At 41.0% G+C, this 21,115-nt stretch overlaps 1 protein-coding gene and 1 long non-coding RNA gene across 10 annotated transcripts in view; one reads left to right on the forward strand and one right to left on the reverse strand.

Moving 5' to 3' along the window:
* Positions 1-21,115, forward strand: part of LOC121890480 (CUGBP Elav-like family member 2) — a 159,872-nt gene that overhangs the window by 58,018 nt on the left and 80,739 nt on the right. For all 9 annotated transcript variants that reach the window (XM_042402773.1, XM_042402776.1, XM_042402777.1 and 6 more), the window contains exon 2: positions 9,918-10,114. In XM_042402773.1, the coding sequence (XP_042258707.1) occupies positions 9,918-10,114 (197 nt within the window). The remainder of the gene's footprint in view (positions 1-9,917; positions 10,115-21,115) is intronic.
* LOC121890482 lies at positions 13,899-20,900 on the reverse strand. The gene is made up of 3 exons (XR_006093810.1): positions 17,071-20,900; positions 14,640-14,791; positions 13,899-14,239 (listed from the first exon to the last, which is right to left on the reverse strand). It is a non-coding gene; the product is annotated as an uncharacterized LOC121890482 (long non-coding RNA).

Here is a 21,115-nt window from a genome sequence, read left to right on the forward strand (position 1 = left end):
GGCAAAGCACAAATAGTGGGTTTTATACGAATATTTGTTTCATACAAATATTTAAAAAGTTATTTGTTGGGGGTGTTCCCCAGAGATAAAGCTGAGCTACTGATACAAGCAAATTGCTCCCAAGGGACTCTCCATAATCTGTTGTTCCTCTCTTCTCCTTTCCACAAAGTTAGGTTGTAAAAAAATAGGCAATAAATGAAAAGTGCAAAGCAATAATCGCCTTTGAAGTTCCTCCCTACATGTTACACGGTGTGCTGTCTCTGTGTTATCGGTGTATAAATAGGTAGAGGTCTGTCTGCAACGAGGTGATGAGTAAACTCCGGTTCAAGACCTGATGTGGGTACCTCCCTCGTAAGGTGGTTTATTCATGAACACTTATTGTAACACTTTAATTTTGTGTGATAAAAACAAAAACAGGATTTTTAAGCCACTCTTACCACTTTTATTCGAATACAAATACAGATACAAATAATTTTGCTGCCTCAACAAATACAGATACAAATACAGATACTGGGATCTCTGCACATCCCTAAACAATTCATCAGTTATTAAAATTGTTGCAGATCGACTAATCATGACATCTCTAGCAGCAGACTCTTGTTGGAGTTGTTTAAACCATCACAATGAACATTAAATTTGCATTAATTTTTGTAAAATTTCATTTATTTTAATGTCATAAGCAAATAAGTGGGAACCAGTGGCTGCTTTGCATTGCAGAAAAACACATCCAGATTTATTTAGATCCAGATATATCTGTACAGCATGCAGTTGAAAGTGTAAAGTGAGCTAAAGTTTGCACAAACACTAGTGCTGGTGCTTTAATTTTACTGTATTCCAAGTGTTTCTTTGGATCAAAAGATCGTCAGTCCAAAGAGGGTTTAGTTGTGCAGAGTGCAGCTAGTTGTAGCACCTCTCTCAGTTCATAGTTCATCTGTACTAGAAGAGCGGATCCCCTCCCCCGCATGTGACAGCGTTCTTCACCTCGCTGTTTCTCAAGGCTCTCAGGAGTACATGAAATGCAAGCCTGCGTGTTTATGAGGAGGAGGGTATGCAGTTCAAGTTTCTTTTTTTTTTTCTTTTTTTTTTTGCAACTTTAATAACTAACACACATGCAAACGGTGTGCAGTAAGATTTGTACTCGCTTTGAAAGAACCTCATTCATCAAAAAAAACACGCTGTTTCTTTATGAACAGTGAAGCATTTTCAAATGTAGTTAAGGAAAACCTTCAGCTTGAATGGAGATGCAATAGAGGGGTTTTTTTTTTTCAAATACCAGTTTTCAGCATAAGTGTGAGGGTCCTTCTTTTGAGCTTCTCTCTTCTGTGCAGTTATTTTTTACTGTAAGGCTCACTGCTTCTTGTTTTTTAGTGTTTTTTCACTGAAGAACACATGAATAGAGCAGATCTGTTTAAGATGATTCTCACCTGGGTTTAATTCCAAATGTTTCTGTCTCCAAGAGGACATAATCCACTGAAGTATACAGTAAACAAGGTCCTCTTGTGATGAGGACTGCTTGGAATATGCTTACAGGGAAGTGGAGCAAGTGAAGAGAAGAAGAAGAAGGGAGGGGAATGCAAATGAGCTGCTGAATATCTCTTATGTAACTGAAATTGTGAAAAAGCTTTAACTGAAACTTTCTTTCTGACCTTTAGGCAGCGGTTGAAATGACATTAGTCATGTTGTTTCTTTAACTTGTTATTTTAACCCTTGAATTGGCGCCGGCTAAAAAATGACAAGCGTGCTTCCTGAATGTTTTGCTGAGCTCCAACCGTTTCTAAAGATTTATACTGTTATGGCGATGTTTTATGTCAAAACATTAGTCGCTGCGCATCATTAAAAAAGCTGTTGACCTTTCTGTTGAGATGCCAGTTCATTTTAACTACAGTTAAAGAGTGTAAAAAACTGCCTTATTTACAGAGAATATACTGTGCAGCACCTCTTATACAGTAGTTTTCTTCATTTAGGTGATACAGAGAACTTCCCAGACTGAATCTCTATAATAGGTCGACAAATAAAAACACTAATAGCTAATGACAAAGAATAATTTCCAAGCTTTGGCCTAATAAAACAGGCAATTTTCATTTATAAAGCTCAAGCTCATCTATTAAATAGCACTGCAATTTAAGCGTTTTCGCTCAGGAGACAGCAGGAGATTTCATGTTGTCGTTTATTTTCAGAACAATTCAAATATCCATATCGAGACAGCTTTATTTGCCACAGACACTACATCACATGCACAAGCAGTATCTATCTAACAAGGCGACTTTATATCCGAGGACACAGTGTTTTATACATGCAGGGAAATATGAGACATGAGAAACGAGTAGTCATCTGTATCTATGTGTGTCGTGCATCACTGTGTTTTCCTCACTTGTGTGTAGGCCTATATTTATATATATATATATATATATGTGTGTGTGTATGTGTGTGTGTTCTTTCCAAGCGTGTAGGTGCGCGTGTGTCTCCTCTCATTAGCGGGCGGCGGCGTGCGGTAGCTCGTTAGCGCAGAGCTAGCTGAGCGTCGGGGCACCGGTGCAGCTTCATTAGCTACTGTGACATTTATCTGATCGTTTCCCTGCGACGCATGTACTGCCACGTCTCCATGGCAACCACAAATTCGTACACACACACACACACACACACACACATATATATACACACACACAGAGGCAATCATACAGTCTCACATAGACCCAATTCTTTCAGCTGGTCACAGTTATTCTTAGATGCTAGCTCCATCAAAGCTGCCCTGCCTGCTTTCTACAGCAGAGAAATATCGATAATGAAATATATGAAACGTGTTGTATACAGTATGTAACGCTGGCTGTTATCCTAGTCCTGCACCCAAGGTGGGCGGAATATTGCTTATTGTAAAGTTCAAGTGAATCACAAGCAATATCACACTCCCTCGTTTGGCTGGAACAGGTCCCCCCGGGAGCCAGTTTACCTCAGTGTAAGTCAGTTACAGAAAAACCTAAAAGCGTTCCAAGTAAATCAGTCGATACAGTACGCCAGTCATTTAGTTTGAGTCACTAATCCGCCTCGCACCGCCGATGACAGAATCAGTTACAGAGTGGGATTCAGGAGAAAAAGAAAAAAAAAAAAAAGCATGCCTCTTATGGTGTGTTGTGGTGAAATTGCTAATCTCATTTACATTTTGATACAGAGCCAGTAAATATGCAGGCCTGTAAAAATGAAATGTTTCTTGATTGTGTCTTTCGTGCATGTGTGTGTCTGAGCACAGGTGTGGTGTATGAGTGTGTTTATTAGCACCGTTCGGGTCCGTCTCAGGCAGACGGTTCAGGGTTGTAGTTGCTTTTTTTTTTTGTTTGTTTTCTGAGACTTCTCATTAAAATATGTCATCATTTCTTCTTTCTAACAATAGCCGTCTCACTTACAAAACAGACTTGGACAAGCTGTGTGATGACCTGTGATAGATTCCTCAAAGGAAGAAATACAATAATAAATGAAATAAAACTAGCTTTTTATGCCTGTGACCCTTAAATACAAAGTGATATATCCTTTGGGGAACTGATATTACCTTCTCAGATTAGATTATTTGTAGAGGCTTGAAGAGGTAAAATTATCTAGTATTTCACAAAAAAGACCTAAAATTGGTCAAATTTTGTGCAGCATGATTTGTTTTTTTCATTTCAAACCCCAATAATTATCTCATAACCTCTTAGATTCATCTCTAGACCCATTGTGGGGTCCTGAACCACGAGTTGGGAACCACTGCATGTTTCTTCTGTTTCAGCATCTTCCACATGTTGTAGTATCTTTCTCTTTGCATTACGTAAGAGTCTGTCAAGGTGTGTACGTGTGAGGAGATGTGACTGTCCAGGTCTGTATGTGCCTGTGTTAACATGTCAGTACATGTGTGTGTGTGTGTGTGTGTGTCTAGGTATCTGTGTGTGTGTGTGTGTGTGTGTTTAGCTGACCTTGGTCGCCCCGCTCCCTCGGGGGGGAACTGATGTTTCTCACTCTGCTTGTCAACAAGATTAGTTCCCCTGTGGGACCGTTACACACCCTGCAAACACGCTGCCAATGAGAAGAAGTGTGTGACAGCTCGGCCCTTCCACGAACCCACTGGAGTGTGTGTGTGTGTGTGTGTGTTAGTGTGAGGTGTATTTTGTGATGTGTGTGTGTGCGCTGCGATTGAGGGGTTAAGGGAGTCAGAGAGGATGTGTGTTTTAGAGCAGAAACAGAAGGGAAAAACAGCAGGAGGATCAGCGCAGCCAGCCTGAACTGTAGCCTGTGTGTGTGTATATGCATGTGTGATATGTGTGTGTGTATATGCATGTGTGATATGTGTGTGTGTGTATGCATGTGTGATATGTGTGTGTGTGTGCCTGGTTTCTGAGAGAGCCCATGCTGAGCTCTGAGATGTGCTTACTCCTGGACCTGGCTCATCTGCATCCGTCTCCTGCACACACTCGCACACTCTCTCGCTTTTATTCCCATTCTCGGCTATCTCGCTCGTCCTCTCTGTCTCTTTCCCACTGTCTGTTTGTACCACATCCTGGCTGCCTGTTGGACTCCAGCTGTGAACAAGGCAAACAGAGGGGGGATAGCTAGTCCAGGTAGCTCATCTCTGCCTCCGCTTGCTATTCATCTCCGGAAGCGTTCCTTCTAAATGTAAAAGACAGTTTGTTTTTTTTTTTGCTCGGCCAGAGCAGTGACTGACTGACTGACTAGCACACAAACGGTGTGTTTACATGCAATTAAAGCTGCACTTTTCAATATTTTATATTGACAATGGATCAAATGATGATGCATGTGATGGGAAAGGTGTCCGAATTACAACCATGTGTAGTTCAACTCAGCTTTAAAGCTTTTTAGCGTCTTTCAGGTTGTAGTTTTGAGCCAAATATTTCACTCAGGAGACGGTGGAGACCAAACCAGAGCCGAAAAAGGAGTGTAAATATTCTAATATAAAGATTATCTGGATTGCCAGTCCCATTGTTGCTCCTTGTCTACTGGATGTGTAGATAAGCAACTATTTACTAACACATACCAACTATATAAGATGATAATATGTCAGTGGTGTGCTTCCTTTTCAGTTTTTATTGAATCTTTTGTCGGTTTTTCTACTTTTTTTTTGTGCTGAAACTGAAAGTGACGCCACTAGATGTCTAAATAACTTGAGTCTCCACAGCTGTGCTTTTTAATAATGGTGCTTTTTTTTTACTACACAGTGTCCTCACTGTCAGCTCAAAAACAGTGGTTTCTAGCATGAGGTCAGGGGTCAAGGATCTGCTACATGTATTTTTGTAGTTACTAGGTTGCTACAGTACATGTAACCAGGTCTTCACTCTTCTTCATCAAGAAAATAGCTCCAACATGGAACTCCTTATTAAACACCAAATTTAAGTTTTTACAATTCTGTTCATTTACGGGTCAAAAAAAAAGATACACTGCAAAAAAGTCAGCTTTCGAGGTGTTTGAAAGCTTTTTTTTTACTTTGGACAGAAGCTTTCTATGTTTCCTCCCATGTCTCTACTCTCTGACAGACATAAGACAAAGATATTGATCGTCTATTGATCACTCACGGAGAGAAAGCAAACAAGCGAATTTGCCAAACTGTTCCTTTTAATAGAGGGAAGGTTCTGAAGAGCTGTGAATGTGAAATTAAGATGATGAATGAATAAATAAAGCAGCATCATCGTAAGGGTTTTATGGTCAATATCGTGCAGCTGTGGTTTGGATGAACAAGCCTGCTGTCTAATGTGAGTGGTAGGTGAGGGAATAACAGCCCTCAGCAGCTGCTTCAAAGATCTATCCAGACACTTTTTTTTGCAGTCTGGCTGAGCACACACACACACACACACACACACACACACACACACACATATATATACACACACTTAGTGTAGATAAGCCCTCAGTCACGGCCCTCTGCTGCAGGGAGACTAGAGTGATGGAAGCAATAGTTAAGCCATTATGGCAAACAATTGGCTCAAATTGAGAGGGAGAGTGAGAAAAGAAGAGGAAGAAGAGGGGAAAGAGGGAGGGAGATGGAGAGGGCTATGGCAGGAGTGGATCCACTCAACGACTTAATCCGAGCCCCAGGACACTCTCCTGCTGAGCTTCACACACTCGCACAAACATCTATGCACACACACCCCTAAAGCTCTGTCTGCTTGCAATAACACCTTGTCAGTCTTGGCCACAGGGGCGATGGAAGAGGCGCTCATTCCTTTGTAGCGAGGAGAGTCACCTACTTGCAACCCACCTCGGGGTGGGGGGGGGTGATGGGGGTGGTGGGTGGGGGAAGACGGAGCAATGCAGTCGTACACAAGACGGCTCTGTAAGCGTTCGTACGCCTTATTGGCTGCGAGTGTGAAGCTATTCATTGTCTTAGCAGGCGGAGGGAATGGTGGAGGGAGTACAGGGGTGGACAGTGTCCTGGAGGAGGGAGGGAGGCGCTCCTCTGACACCGGCTATTGTATCGTCTCCCCCGTGGACTCGCTCAATCCTCACAGGCCTCACATAAACAGCCAACAATGAGAGATTGTCTCCAGCTATTCTCCCTCTTTCTGCAAATTTGCTTGCACACACACACACATCAACTCTGAGTGTGTGTGTGTATGTCAGAGGGCGAAGGGCTGGATGTGCTACAGTCTGAACCCAGCGACCGTAGAGGCTCATCCGTAACTCCTCACCTCTGCCGCCCTCCTTCCCTTTCTCTCTCCCTTATTCCTCACCTCCCAACCCAACCTCCCCCCCCCCCACCCCCATCGCACACCCGGGGTCTGCCGCCACCCTCGGGGGCTCCCTCAGCGCCAGGTTCCCCCACGATTTGTCGGACGACAGCTTAGCGAGGGAGCGTTTGTTGCCCCCGAGGACTGTTAGCACCGGTTTGGCTCATTGACTCTTTCTACAGCTCGGCCGTTTTATTTGACATGTCCTTTAAGTCCTTTAAAGAATTGGGCGTTTCTGCCGAGCGCCTTGGCTCTTTCTGCAAAAGATGGATGGCTCGTGTTCAAAGGTCTGGATGTTTTTTTTTTTCCCTCTCCCTTCCAGTCTCTCTCCATATCTCTCTTTCCCTCTCTCTCCCTTCTTCTTTCTTTTTCCTCTCTTGCTGAGCTTTATAGGATGGTATTAGTGTTGTCAGCTAACCAAGCTCGGGATTTGGCTTTGTTTTGTTTTTGCCTCTTAAGATAATGCTCTTTCTCTCTCCTGCCGAGAATAACAAAAGGGAAAGTAGAGCAATAAAACAGCACAGCCATTGACTTTGCTTTCATTAAATTGGTTTTCAGCCATCTTAAATAGACCACAGGCCTTGATGGCTGTGATGTGTGTGTTTGTGTGTGTGTGTGTGTGTTTTTAGCCATGCGGCGTACGACTGTCCTCAAAACACAGTCATACTTTGCTGTGAGTGTGCATATGTGTGTGTGTGTGTACTCGGGTGGCGTTCTCATCTCCGTCGGGCCTCGCTGTTAAAAGCGTTTGCTTGCCTTTATTCGTCTGAAGAAGGAAAAAAAAAAAAAAAAGACGCCGTAGCTCGACTTAGCATTCCAAACGCGCGGACAGACGAGTGTGTTTTGTGAAGATAAGTGTTGTAGCTTAGCGGTGAAAGGGGTGAAAGCATTTCACCTCCATTTCATATGCATTCCAGATGTGGAAATATAACCAGAATGATCGGCGTGTAAGCATCTGTGTCCTGTTAGAGGGCCGGGAGGTTTACTGTACTCGGGTTCTGCAGCCTAATCCCTCACACACACACACACACACACACACACTCACATTAACACGCTGCTTATCCAGCGTTCATTCATGCATACAAACATGCTCCAACATTCACACATGCAGCCTATACATTCATAAAAGTGTCTCCGCTCCTCGCCGCGGCTCGTACAACAGCAGATCAAAAAAAAAGTCACTCTCCTAAAAGTGTTCGGTCTGTATGTTGTCTGTGTGTGAAATACCAGGAATCAAATCTCTGTTCAGCTCAATCCTTCAGTTTGGATTTAGCAGCATCCTGAACAGATCTGTCACTGCATCTTCACTATCAAAAAATCCACGTTTAGGGTCAGAGTGATGTGTCAGTTTGCCAATGTGTCGGGGCAGTATATCTCAAATTGACAGCTTTAGGGATATGAGTCTGTAAAAGCTGAATCGAGAGCCGTCTCACTCTGCTGTAAGGAGGCAGCTGGGAGAATTTTATTAGTGTGGCGCTCACTGAGTTTCAGTTTCCCCGTGATGGTCTTTTTTCACTTTGTTTAGAATGATAATACCGTAAAGGGCATCGTTGGGACTAGATCACATTTAAATAAGATTTACAAGTCCGAATGTATGAAACGCTTTTTCAAAAAGTGTTATTTCAGCTTACTCAACTTTTTAACTTATGCTATTTGTTTACCTGTATTTTCTGTGAATATTGGTTCCTGTTACTGTGGAGAAGTGATGAAGAAGTCCATTTTGGGCTTTTTCTTCCCTCTCTATACACACAAATTGTCTCTATCCAGTGAAAATAAAACATTTTCAGATAAACCGAAGGAATTCAGTCAGTGATCCTTCATGAGTTCAGACAGTTCTTCTTCTTTTAAAGGTCGTTAAAACTATTTTAAAAAACCTGATGCATTGTCCCAAAGCTGAAAACCAAATCTGTTTTTTTTTCTTAGGTGCTGAAGATTTGACATTGTGGAGAGATTTTCACAGTGCAGCAAAAGCTTCAATGCATTTCATGATACTTTCTATGTCCTTTGTTTGATTTCACCTTGTGCAGATAAACACTTGAAACTTTTAAGTTCAAATTGAACATTTGAAAACATGCAGGCGCTTTGTGTAGCAAATCAGTATCACAAATGTATTAGATCATTGATTTTGACACTTAAAAAAATGAACAAGATTATCATTTTTTGCCTTATGAGGTGAAATTTGCTCGGCTGTGTGTAGTTTAAGTTAGGGGTAGGGTTAGGGTTAGGGCGTTAGGGTTAGGGTTAGGCTGTTAGGGTTAGGGTTAGGGCGTTAGGGTTAGGGTTAGGGTAAGAGTTAGGGCGTTGGGGTAGGGTTAGGGTAAGGGTTAGGGCGTTAGGGGTAGGGTTAGGGTAAGGGTTAGGGCGTTAGGGGTAGGGGTAGGGTTAGGGCATTAGGGGTAGGGTTAGGGTTAGGGCATTAGGGGTAGGGTTAGGGCGTTAGGGTTAGGGTAAGGGTTAGGGCGTTAGGGGTAGGGTAAGGGTTAGGGCATTAGGGGTAGGGTTAGGGTTAGGGCGTTAGGGTTAGGGGTAGGGTTAGGGTTAGGGCATTAGGGTTAGGGTAAGGGTTAGGGCGTTAGGGGTAGGGGTAGGGTTAGGGCGTTAGGGTTAGGGTAAGGGTTAGGGCGTTAGGGGTAGGGGTAGGGTTAGGGCGTTAGGGTTAGGGTAAGGGTTAGGGCGTTAGGGGTAGGGGTAGGGTTAGGGCGTTAGGGTTAGGGTAAGGGTTAGGGCGTTAGGGGTAGGGGTAGGGTTAGGGCGTTAGGGTTAGGGTAAGGGTTAGGGCGTTAGGGGTAGGGGTAGGGTTAGGGTTAGGGCATTAGGGGTAGGGTTAGGGTTAGGGCATTAGGGGTAGGGGTAGGGTTAGGGCATTAGGGTTAGGGTAAGGGTTAGGGCGTTAGGGGTAGGGTTAGGGTTAGGGCATTAGGGGTAGGGTTAGGGTTAGGGCGTTAGGGGTAGGGGTAGGGTTAGGGCATTAGGGTTAGGGTAAGGGTTAGGGCGTTAGGGGTAGGGGTAGGGTTAGGGCGTTAGGGTTAGGGTAAGGGTTAGGGCGTTAGGGGTAGGGTTAGGGTTAGGGTTAGGGCGTTACGGTAAGGGTTAGGGTGTTAGGGTTAGGGTATCCATATAGGATATAAAGGCTTATATCAATCAGCCCAATCTCTAGGAAGATAAGATCAAACTTCTAAGTTCTTAATGTTCTGTGTTCTTTCCCTCCAACAGTAACGGCACGGCCGGGAAGATGAACGGGGCGTTGGAGCATTCGGACCAGCCAGACCCGGACGCCATCAAGATGTTTGTGGGCCAGATCCCGCGCTCCTGGTCAGAGAAGGAGCTGAAGGAGCTGTTCGAGCCGTACGGAGCCGTCTATCAGATCAACATCCTCCGGGATCGCAGCCAGAACCCTCCACAGAGCAAAGGTGCTAAAGCACACACACACACACACACACACACACACACACAGGACACAGTTATGCATGTACTGATTGGTTTTTCTTTCACTCCGCTGCATCTCAAAGGGAAGTGTTGTTCTTTTTACTTGATTACATTCATCTGATGGCTGTTGGAGTTACTTTGTAGGACCAGATTTTGCAGTTGCACATTATGATTTTCCTTCCCTCTGTTTTTCTTTCCCTTTTTCCTTCTATTAACTCCCTTATTTTCTTGTCCTTTCTTTTCCTCCCTTCTTTTTGCTCTCATCTGTTCCGTTTCTAATTCATTTCCTCTTTCCTTCCTTTCTTTCCATCGTTCCTTTTCCTGTATTTTCCTTCCTCATATCTTATATCATATCTTTTCTTTCCATATTTATTGATTCCTTGTTTATTTCTTTCCTCCATACTTTCTTTTTTCTTTCTTTCTTTCCATTCTTTGATCTGAAAGCATAAAAATCTTGTAAACTATGAATGTGGGAATATTTTTTCAGTGGAGTATTTTGCTGCTGTGTTGTTGTCTTGACATACAATTGACATGGACACATTAAAATATAGATAAACAATCACATAAGACAGATACACATATACAAGCTCACAGACACACATAGAGAAAGTGTAAACACATACTATATACACACTTATACACATACAGAGACACACAGCAGTGGCTGAGTGGGCCATCCCACCTAGTTAATAGCAGAACAAATGATAAATGTGAAACATCACACGAGCAAACACACATTTCGTGCACCATTTGAAGACAAAGACTCGCCTCGCCAGACTTACACAGTCAATTGTGCGAAACTGCATGATTTTCAGCTATTTTCTCCCATTCCCTTTCTTTTTTCTTTTTTTTTTCCTTTGATGAATTCGTCAAGTGTGAGAGCAAACAATAGAGACAGCAGCAACGAACGGGCAGACAATAGTACTGCCATATTAACAGGCATCAGCCGGAGTGGGGACTGATGACACTCCTGATGAGACATGGAGAGTGGGAGGAAAAGTAAAGAGAGAGAGAGAGAAAAAGAGAGGACGACAGGAAGGGAGACGTGGCGCTTCCATCCAACCGTAAAGCAAATTTCAAGAGAAGTTTCACTCGAAACAAAATGTGAATCAGTGGGGACGAAGCGAACGATTTAACATTCGTCTGCCAGAAAAAATTGAATTGAATTAAGGATTGATCAGATTTTGGGCGACTTGATCCTCATCGTACATTTCATGAAACAAAAAAAAAAATAAATGCAACCAGTGATGTTCTGAGGTAGCAGCTAAATCCACAAAGACTCTTAAACCCTGTCTCCAACAAAACAGGTTTTGGCAGACACACTATTGCAGCCTGGTTTACACTCAGAGAACTGTGCAGAAGTGGTAGGAAGGAGTTCAATCTGTGTATCATGCACGTTTCCAGGTCTATATTTATATTCTGGAAATAACCTGGAATATCTTTGCATGATTTACAGTTAAAAAAAAACCTCCTTATTACTTTAACTTTGCAAAACGAAGCGTTCAGAGCAGGCTTAACATAAAGGTCCGACATTATAACAGTATAAAAATCATAAACAGTATGATATGTCCCCTTTAAGGTTAGGGATTGATGTGGGTTTTAGTTAAACTTGCTGCAAGGAGCACATATTGTAAGAGAAAACAAATAAAATGATATGTTACAAACACAACACATTACAGCTGTGTGCATGAACCTTTTACTTTGGCAGAAAACAGTATGTTCCAGTCTAACCAGACCCTCAGGGGATGCATGTCAGTTGGTTTCGGTAGTTTGATTAATTGTAATTTTTTTTTTTAGGGAATTTGCACCTATAAAATACAACATAAACTAAGGCAGATTTCACATTATTAACTAATCTTGTAAAGGCTCCTTTTATAATTTTAAAGACCTTTAAGCTATTATTTATACAATTTGGAGACAGTTAGTAATATTTCAGCATTGGAGTTTTGGTGTTTTGTGCACACAGGGATGTTAGCATGAACTTTTTCTCATTATGTTGATACAATTATAATCTGGGTTGTTTTATGTTTCCTATAAAACATATTTGCATTTTTAGGAGACATGAGTGGTGGAAAAATGCAATATACGTCTTCTCACTTTCAACTTTTCTGCTTTTTTGCAATGAATGAGCCAACTTTGCTGTAATAATAATCTAAATTTGCTTTTCTTTTCTTTATTTTTCATATTTTTTTGCATAATTTCACATTAAACTAAAAGGTTTTTTTTGGAGAGAGATGAGAGGCAGATGAGGTGACACAAATTATAAACTATGACATGTAATCAACATCAATGAATTTAATTTTTTCAGTGGATGAAAGGTGTGACGTCCTTCACCTCTACACCTCAATGCTCCTTCACTCTCTGTCTCTGCTTCTGTTTTTAGTTTCTCTCTCTCTGTGTTTTTCTTTCTGGCTTTCTCTCTTTCCTACTGAGTCATATGAGCTCATGAGAGCCTGGAGAAAGTGTTCTGCCAAGACCCGAATCAACTCTTTTTTTTTTCTTTTTCTTTTTTTTTTTTATGCACACCAACACACTTGTCATGCGCTTTGTGTTTGTGTGTTCTTAGCCTTGAGATGACTCCTTTTTCCCACCAGTCTCCTCCTCCTCCTCCTCTTCTTCTTTTCTCCTCTCTCTGCTACCTCTGAGGAAGCAGACAAAAAAAAAAAAAAAAAAAAAAAAGGCCAAAGTTACTCCTTCTGTCCTTCAGCTCCATCAAATCTCCTGCTCCATCTTCACTACCCTTGAAATGAGTTGTTTTTATGGTTGATGAGTCAAGAGTATCACTCACTGCCACTTCTATCAGGGATAAAAAAAAAACACACACACACAACCACCTACCGTGCCGTCTATTTTTTCTTCTCTGAATGACAATCTCTCTCTATATGCCTCCTTTTTTTTTTTTTTTCGTTCTCCCTTTCTGTGCTGTGAGGTGGAGTGTTTTAAGAGGAAATGTAGCATTTGATTGGGCTCTTACTGGTCTTGTTATTCGGAGGCTTTGAGCACTGTTGTTGTTTTCTCATAGTTAAGGGAGCCGCCTAGCCTTATCTGCACCCACTCAACTCGAGGGAGCCGCAATGGCCCCCTCGCCTGTTTCCCTGTTGCGTCGGAGCCGATGGTAATTTCACCGGTGTCAGGGAAACCGTGGCCCCTCTCTGCCCTAGGTGTGTTTATTTTAAATTAGTGACGGTATTGTTTGAAAAGGATCTCGGGCCATTTGTGGCAAATGAGTCCACTCTGATGCCCCGGTGGCGACCTAGAAGTGTCGAGTTGTTTTTTTTTTTTGGGGCGGGGGGGGGTTTCTTCACGTTTTCGTAAAATAGCAGTTTGGATTTAAATGAGTTTGTTAGTCCCTAGTGAGATGTAGGAAAAACTTCCACGGCTGCAGCTACAAGCTCTTTTACAACTCCAACAACTTCTCTGCTTCCTCGTTTATTTGGATCCTCATTAGCTGACACGTCGGCTACAGCTAGTCCCAAATAAAAACAGAACATCGACAACAAAAGGAGGAAAACATTAATTGACAGCGAAACATTGGCAAGTACAAGATCGCTAGAAGATCTTCTAAAAGAAATGTAGAACTTATACATATTTTACGGCGATATAAGGGCCTGAAAACACATTTAGACGACACTCAGCCTCATTAAAGTAGGATTATTTTGTCAAAATTATGATTATGATTATGATTATTATTGTCATCATTGAGATCTTGTTTGTCTGAATGTTGGTTTATCTTTGTGGCTAAAGTCCGACCTTCAAGTCTGAACATCTGCACATGAGGTCAATTTTTCAATTTCTGCTGATTGACCCAAGGTTGTTCCAATAGCTTCAATCTGAAGGTGTCTAAATGATTTCTTTCAAGGATGTCCAGATTGTTGGAATGTATTGAAATATGGACAAGACAGGGATAGATTTTATTAAATTAATGATTAATGACAGGACATCAAAGATTAAAAAAATGCAAAGGGCCCTTAGAAACAGGTCGGGTGGGTATTAAAAACCCCCTGACCCGCACATCACTACACCACAGTCTTGAAGAAACATGAGGGATCTTCTTTGAGAAGATGAAGAAGGCCCAACAGAAGAGGTGTCATCTTCCTGTTTGTGGAACACTGGTCAGAAAAACAAAAATAACCAATACCAGTTATTGTTTATGGAGCATTTTCTGCTTGAAGACAGCTGTTTGTCTCATGATTCCACCAAAACGTAATCGCAGGAATATCAACAAATAAAACTGGACTAGTCTCCATTCAGTCAAGCTCAACTGCACATTTGTCAAGCAGGATATGTTATCCAACCTCCCCTGTTGCTGATTCTAGAAAAGTTAAAATACTAAATGTCCAATTACAAAACATATCAGTCTTCATTGTATTTGAACGAGTTTTTCCGACCAAAACTGACTGGATGATTTTAAACATAACGTTAATACAAATCAAACACACATTTTACTGTGCTTTTTTTTTCCTAAAACAACACAGAGCATGGAAGAACGACTAACAGTCGAACACTTACGTCACCATCACGCCGTCTTTTGACTCCGGTCGGCCTCACGTGCCGCTCTTGGCTTCGTGCAGCTCAGGGAACCTCGCCAGGTATTGGTCGAGCACAGCGAAGAGGGAACCTGTCAGGTCAGCAGATGTAAGGCGAGCAAAGTCCGCTTCAGTCTGAGGGATGGGGAGAAACAAAAACCAATGAATAAAACAAAGAATATGCTTTTAATCAGCGTTTAAAAATTGACATTTTGAATCAATTTTCATGTTTATGAAAACACAACAAATGTCATCTCAAGCCTATTTGAGAAAACAACACACTACCTGTCGTTCAGAGAACAACGCTGGCCTCGTCTTTGACTTGTGCCACAAGTGGTTCGTCTTCAGCAGTGTCTTTTTTTTCCGTAAAGGGAATGTGTTATTCATTATTTCACCAATTTGCTTCCAGTCAGCTTTTCTTTTCTTCATCTCTATGACCGTGGCTGATCTGTCCAAGATTTTTTTTAAGTATTTTCCCTTCTGGAAAATCTGGCGTTAAATTCACCTCTAACTTTTTGGACCTCTTCACTTTTTTTGATCCAGTTGGACCAGAGGTACTTACGTTTACTCTCAGAGCATCCAGCCACTCGCTGCTTCTGTCGGAAGTTGCCCATTTTAAACTTTAAACTGAACATCTGACAGCACCATCCATTAACAGACCCCGGTTCCTTCAGACAAGGATGCTTGTTGATGATGGGCCACTCGATCATACTCTTCACATGTTGGGTAGGGGTTGAGGACTTATATGGCTTCTGCCAACTTATCTAAGATGTTTGATTTCATGTCTTTTGATGCGTCAAAAAGGTTCCCATCTCTGTAGTAAGCCTCATTTCCCTGCTCAGTTTAATCTCAACATCAAAAGAAAAAGGAAGGAATGACAAATGGCTGAGGCAGCTGACGAGTTTGACTACCGCTGGGGATCATCAAGGGAATGATGGTGACAGGCTCGCCGTATCTACGGTTGAGTCTGTGTCGTATGACTCGATGTACATTTCCAAAGTTGATTTATCTTTAGGAAGCTCTGATATGCTGCTAAAAATACACAGTTCATTATCAAATACAAGGTCTTGATACTGAACCACAAGGTCTCCATCCAGTCCCAGTTTGGTTTTCGAATGTTACCTTGGCTCAGGATGATGTATATCACTCCAAAAGAAAAATAAAGGACAAAATGTTAACCCTCCTGTTGTCCTCGGGTCAAATTTGGCCCGTTTTCAAATGTTTTTATATCAGAAATATGGATTTCTTTCATCTAATTGCCTGAAAATCACATGGATGGTCCCATACTTCCACACACTTTGCAAGTAAAAATAATGATCACTACTTTCATTGAATGGGTGTTTTATTAACATTTATAGCATCTGTGGACTTTTGTCCTCCCAAGTCAAAATTGACCCGGGAGGACAAAAGTTGCATGGTGGACAGGAAGACAACAGGAGGGTTAAATAATTTCACAATGTGATTGTGTGTGTTCACATGAACACTAGTATTTATATTCTGATCAGGTCTTTGAAGTGTCCTGGTTATTCATTTGTGCATCTAAATATCATGTCCTGGTTTCTGAAACCTGGATATACCCTTGTCCCACTTCTGAGAAACCCGAATATGCTGTCTGAAATACTCCAATGGAACCAGAATTCTAGTCTGTGTCACCTGGCCAGTGTATTTATGTGGATGTGTACTAAAAATGGAAAAGAAATTTAATGAACAATCTTGAGACCATGTTATGTATATAGACATATAAGACATTATGATAAAAACAATTGTACAAATGAAAGAGGAGTTATCACTAATGAGTAGTGACTAAAGCTTTCTAGACAATTAGCTAATTAGCTGACTAGGAAGGTAGCATATGCAGCCTTGTTTATCTAAATAAAAGAGGTTAGTTATTGTGTCTGTGCTCTGTGGTTATTTGCAGCAGCAGCAACAGCAGCAGCTAGCAGGTTGATTCAGAATTCCTTTGGCAGAAGCTAGCTGGCTAAATTTGGTAGCGGTTGTTGAGGTAAGAGAAGCTGAGGGGCAAGAGACTGGATGAGTGTGAGTATGAGTGGGGAGGCAGTGACTGGTGACAACTCCACTGACATGAAAAGTGACATTGTGAAATTAAAATGTGATTGAGAAGAATGGCATTTAATAGAAACAGACTTTTAAAAAAGGGCACTTTGAAATATAAAAAAAAAATCTATAATGAAATGAATGAAATGATAACATTTCATAATAGTGAGTTGGGTTTTAATATTATTAAACACTTTGGGGCTCCATAGAAATGAGTTAGGTATTTTTTAAAATCTAACCTTTAGCAATACTTGCAAAAAACGTATCAAATACAGACAGCAATTGGGATGTTAAGTCTGTAAAGGCCATTTTATGAACTTTTTATTATTATTGAACAAGAAAGGATTCCTATAACTTACCTTCTTTTACTTCTTTGTTTGAGTTTAACGGGTGTCTGCAAGGGAGGTGTGGCCAGGTGATCCAGTCCAGGTGATGCAAACACAACATAAACTGAATTAGGTGCAGTTGCACAACACTAAACCTATGAATCCATCTCATACACTTCTTTTACCACCATTAACTTTAAGGGGGGAAAAAAGTAAAATGATTTTGCTCATATATTTATTTATAAGAAACATTATTTTTATGTATGTCTTGAGGTTTCTAAAGGGTTACAGACCTCAAAATCATCAACATAGAGAGTAAAAGAAATACATTGATCTTCCCCTGACAGAAGTGGGTTCTCCTTGAAATATGATCTGTCAAACAAGGTCTAGTAATGGCCAGGTTTCGATCCTGTGCTTGCTTCTTCTAAAACTTTGTCAATAATATCACCCTTATTTAACACTACTTGCAGAGTTTTAGAACTGGGACATAAACAAATGTTTTTCTTTGATGACAAATCTAAAACATATTCAGTTGGGTCCATGACACCAAATTTCTCTTTGTTCTGATCCCAGACACCCGCTCTCTGAAATGGACTAAAGTGAACTGAGGCTGTGTGAGGAGTCTGTTACTAATGTTATTGAGTTTTCATCAGTGTTACAACAGTGCTTCCAGAGTACCTTTTTTTTTTTACTGTATACTTGTTTATTTGTATTTATTTTATTACTTTTATTACATTTCTGAAAATATGCCAGAGTTAGCCGAAAAAGTCTAATTTTCATCTGTTGTTCCTGGGCAGGCAAAAGTTGGAAGCACAAATATTACAAATAAAAGTGTTGAAGATACAATCAACAATAAAAAGCGGTGAGAATATGCCGATACAAACAAGCCTGCGCTGCATAGAGACAAGAAAGACAGCTCTTAAGACACACAAAATCAACAATAGCATGACAACAATCAACACATAGCACAACCACACAATGTCAGGGCTGGTAAAGTGTGGATATTACATACAAAGCCTGTGATAAACAAGAGCAGCTCTTCCACTAAACATAATAATGACAAGTAAGACAACACGAAAAGCACATCACTGTTTTAGTGTTCACAAGTTTGATTTCTAATGAACCAGACTCTTAACATTGTGGTGAATGAATGGTAATTGGCGCGGTTTCTTATGTGTCGTAGTAAGTTGTTCCAATCTTGAGATGCTTTGACAGAAAAAGCAGAGTGGCCAAAACTACTTTGTCTTCTTGGAATAAAACAATCTCTAGTTGTTGCTCCAGTAGTTCAGTTGAACCAGTCACCAATCAAAACAACCAATTTCTTAAAATTCATCGACTATTTCCTGAGTGGATAATTTGGAAACATGCAAAACTTCTTGCTTTCCTAGAGGTAAAGATACAAGCATTTCCCTGAATGTTTTCAGTGGTGTCATAGTGCTCTGTTTCATTGTCAGACTGATCCTCCAGTGGCTCACGGATATCACTGTCAGTAACATCTGATTGCAGTTGAACGGCTATTTCACATTCTGTCAAGTCCTCAGTTTCACTTTCTTGTACAATAAGCTCTGTCTTCAAGACTTTTAAAGTAGAATGTGGGTGACAATTGCATTTATGTGACATAAAACTAGAGAACATGTTTGATTTGCAAGGACACTGATTAAAAGGACAGGTTTCCCTATTCCTCAGATATTTACCAAGATGAGTAATACATTGCTTTAGGCCAACTGCCTCATTAAAGTCGCATAATGGGCATTTTAATTTAAAGCCAACAAGTCCGGTTGAACCAGCTTCTATGACCCCTTGATCTCACAAATGGACCTGCAGGGATTTTTTTAGATCTGAAATATTGTGCACAGTCTGTGTATATGCAGGGTAGTGGACAGTAATGTCTGTGGCTACTGTTGTAATGTCTTAAAAACCTATTTTAGCACCCTCCCCACAACCCCATGGGGTCGCTACCCCTAGGTTGGGAACCACTGGTTCATTGACATAACTTGTTGGTGGCATATCTGAACATTTCATCAATAACGCCTGCATGTGAGTCTCAAGAGCTCTTTATCATTACTCAAGATTCACCTTGGCACTACAGCCTGTATATCAATGATTATTCTACAGCACAATTGTAATAAAAGTGAATTAAGCAATGTGAGAAATAGACAAAAAGGTAACTTCCCAGTTCACTCCATTCAAAAAATAAAAGCTATTTTTGCTACACAGACCTGAAACAAGAAGGAAAATATCAGTTGTAATTATATTGCTTTCACTGCACATAGTTTCTCTCTTGAATATCAGTAATGTATTTCAATAAGATGTTATTTTGATTACAGCAGGGGCATGCAGTTAGCTAAGTTATCATATCAGTGGGAATACTCCAGAGGCTGCTGCAGTATCCCCATGCCAGCATCAGTATCTGTACAGCATAATTACAATGATTTATTATGGTAACCATCACATCTAATTTAAAGTTCATGATATTGACTGCAAGAAGTCAGAATGGTGCTGTATTTCAGAAATCTGTCTAGGAGACATTTAATTCCACATAACCATTACAGTGATAAAGCACTTAGGAGGATTTACTTTTCCCACGCTGCTGTTTCTTGGCGTGCATGTAGTGAAGATGACCGTATCGCGTCACCGCCCCCATGTCCACTATCACCTCCTCCTCACACCTCACTGTGTTCACAAGCTCTAAAGCGGGTAGCAGCAGTAAGCAGTGGCCGGGGGCAAATGAGAGACATGCCATAAAAATGCTTATACACCAGTAAATTAACTGGAATAAACTGTAGGCGTCCAGCTCACCAACTAAAATTACACCTACATAACTACTTAAATGAGAAGCAATGAGTATGTGCAATTAATTAAGCAAAGATAAGGCAAGAAAAACAATTTATGTAACAAGCACATTTCTTATGTGCCTATGAAAAGATAAGGAGAGAACAAAAGAGCATGTGGGGGAACTAGCTAACGTTAGCTTGTTAGTAACAGAGTTCAGGTGTTTACCTAATGCTGGCAGACCAATGAAAACTAATTTAACTATCATTGTAAGGAGACTCTCACACCTCAATATGTTCACATGCTTTATAGCAGATGGCAGCAGTACCTTGAAATGATGAGCTGAGGTGAATGTGGGGTAAAAAAACAGTCAACAACCAGGATAGCAGCCACGCTGTAAAGTTGCTCACCACACTGGGTCAATTTATCTGGACTGAACTGAATATGTCCACCACAATCAAACAGCTCATAAACTTACCACTGACTGACACTACGTGGCTACTCAACCAATTAGAAGGTAACTAGCTAACACTAGCTTTAGCTCAAGCAGCAAATGTTTATTAGCTAGGTTAGCTTCACAGCAACCAAGGTTAGGTGTGTAAGTCACCTAATGCTAACGGGATATTATAACTCTTAATATACTTTTTGCTGGTCTGAGTGACATGAAGTCCACAAAGTTATCACAGAGGGATATGTTAGCTCATTGGCTAATGTTTGGGCATGGAAAACAAAGCAGGGGCTCTCTGGCTAACGTTACTTTAGCTAAAGCCAAAACTATGTTCTGGCGAACGCTATAGTCCAGAAAAACGTGTTCACACTTACTTGACACGCTTACACGATTACTCACCTTGAAAACGGGATGAGGCAACGACGACAGCTAAATGTCCAAGGATAGAAGCATGTCGCTGACCGCCAACAGTCACAGAAACATGATAACATAGGCGATTTTAATCCCCGCACCCACCAAACTGCCTCCACGGTCAAGCATTACATGCATTACTGATTTAGTTGGACACAGATTAAGTTAAAACATATTTTGTAGTTTGGATGATGTTAACTTGTAATTTCGTGTTATTACAACAACTTCAGTAATATTTTATTATACTTAATGGAATAAAATGCTAGAATAACAAACAGGCCAAATCACATTTTACAGTGCAAGACTTAATGTTTTGCTTGGAGGTCTGGCTGGAATACAGTTTTGCACGTCAAACCAGAAAGTGGATATCTGCGGATCAGTGTAATCCTCCTGTTTTATTATTGTCATCATCTGGCATCACATGACGGTCAGTGCTGTTTGAGATGC

This window comes from Thunnus maccoyii, chromosome 23 (assembly GCF_910596095.1).
Source record: "Thunnus maccoyii chromosome 23, fThuMac1.1, whole genome shotgun sequence".
NCBI lineage: Eukaryota > Metazoa > Chordata > Actinopteri > Scombriformes > Scombridae > Thunnus > Thunnus maccoyii.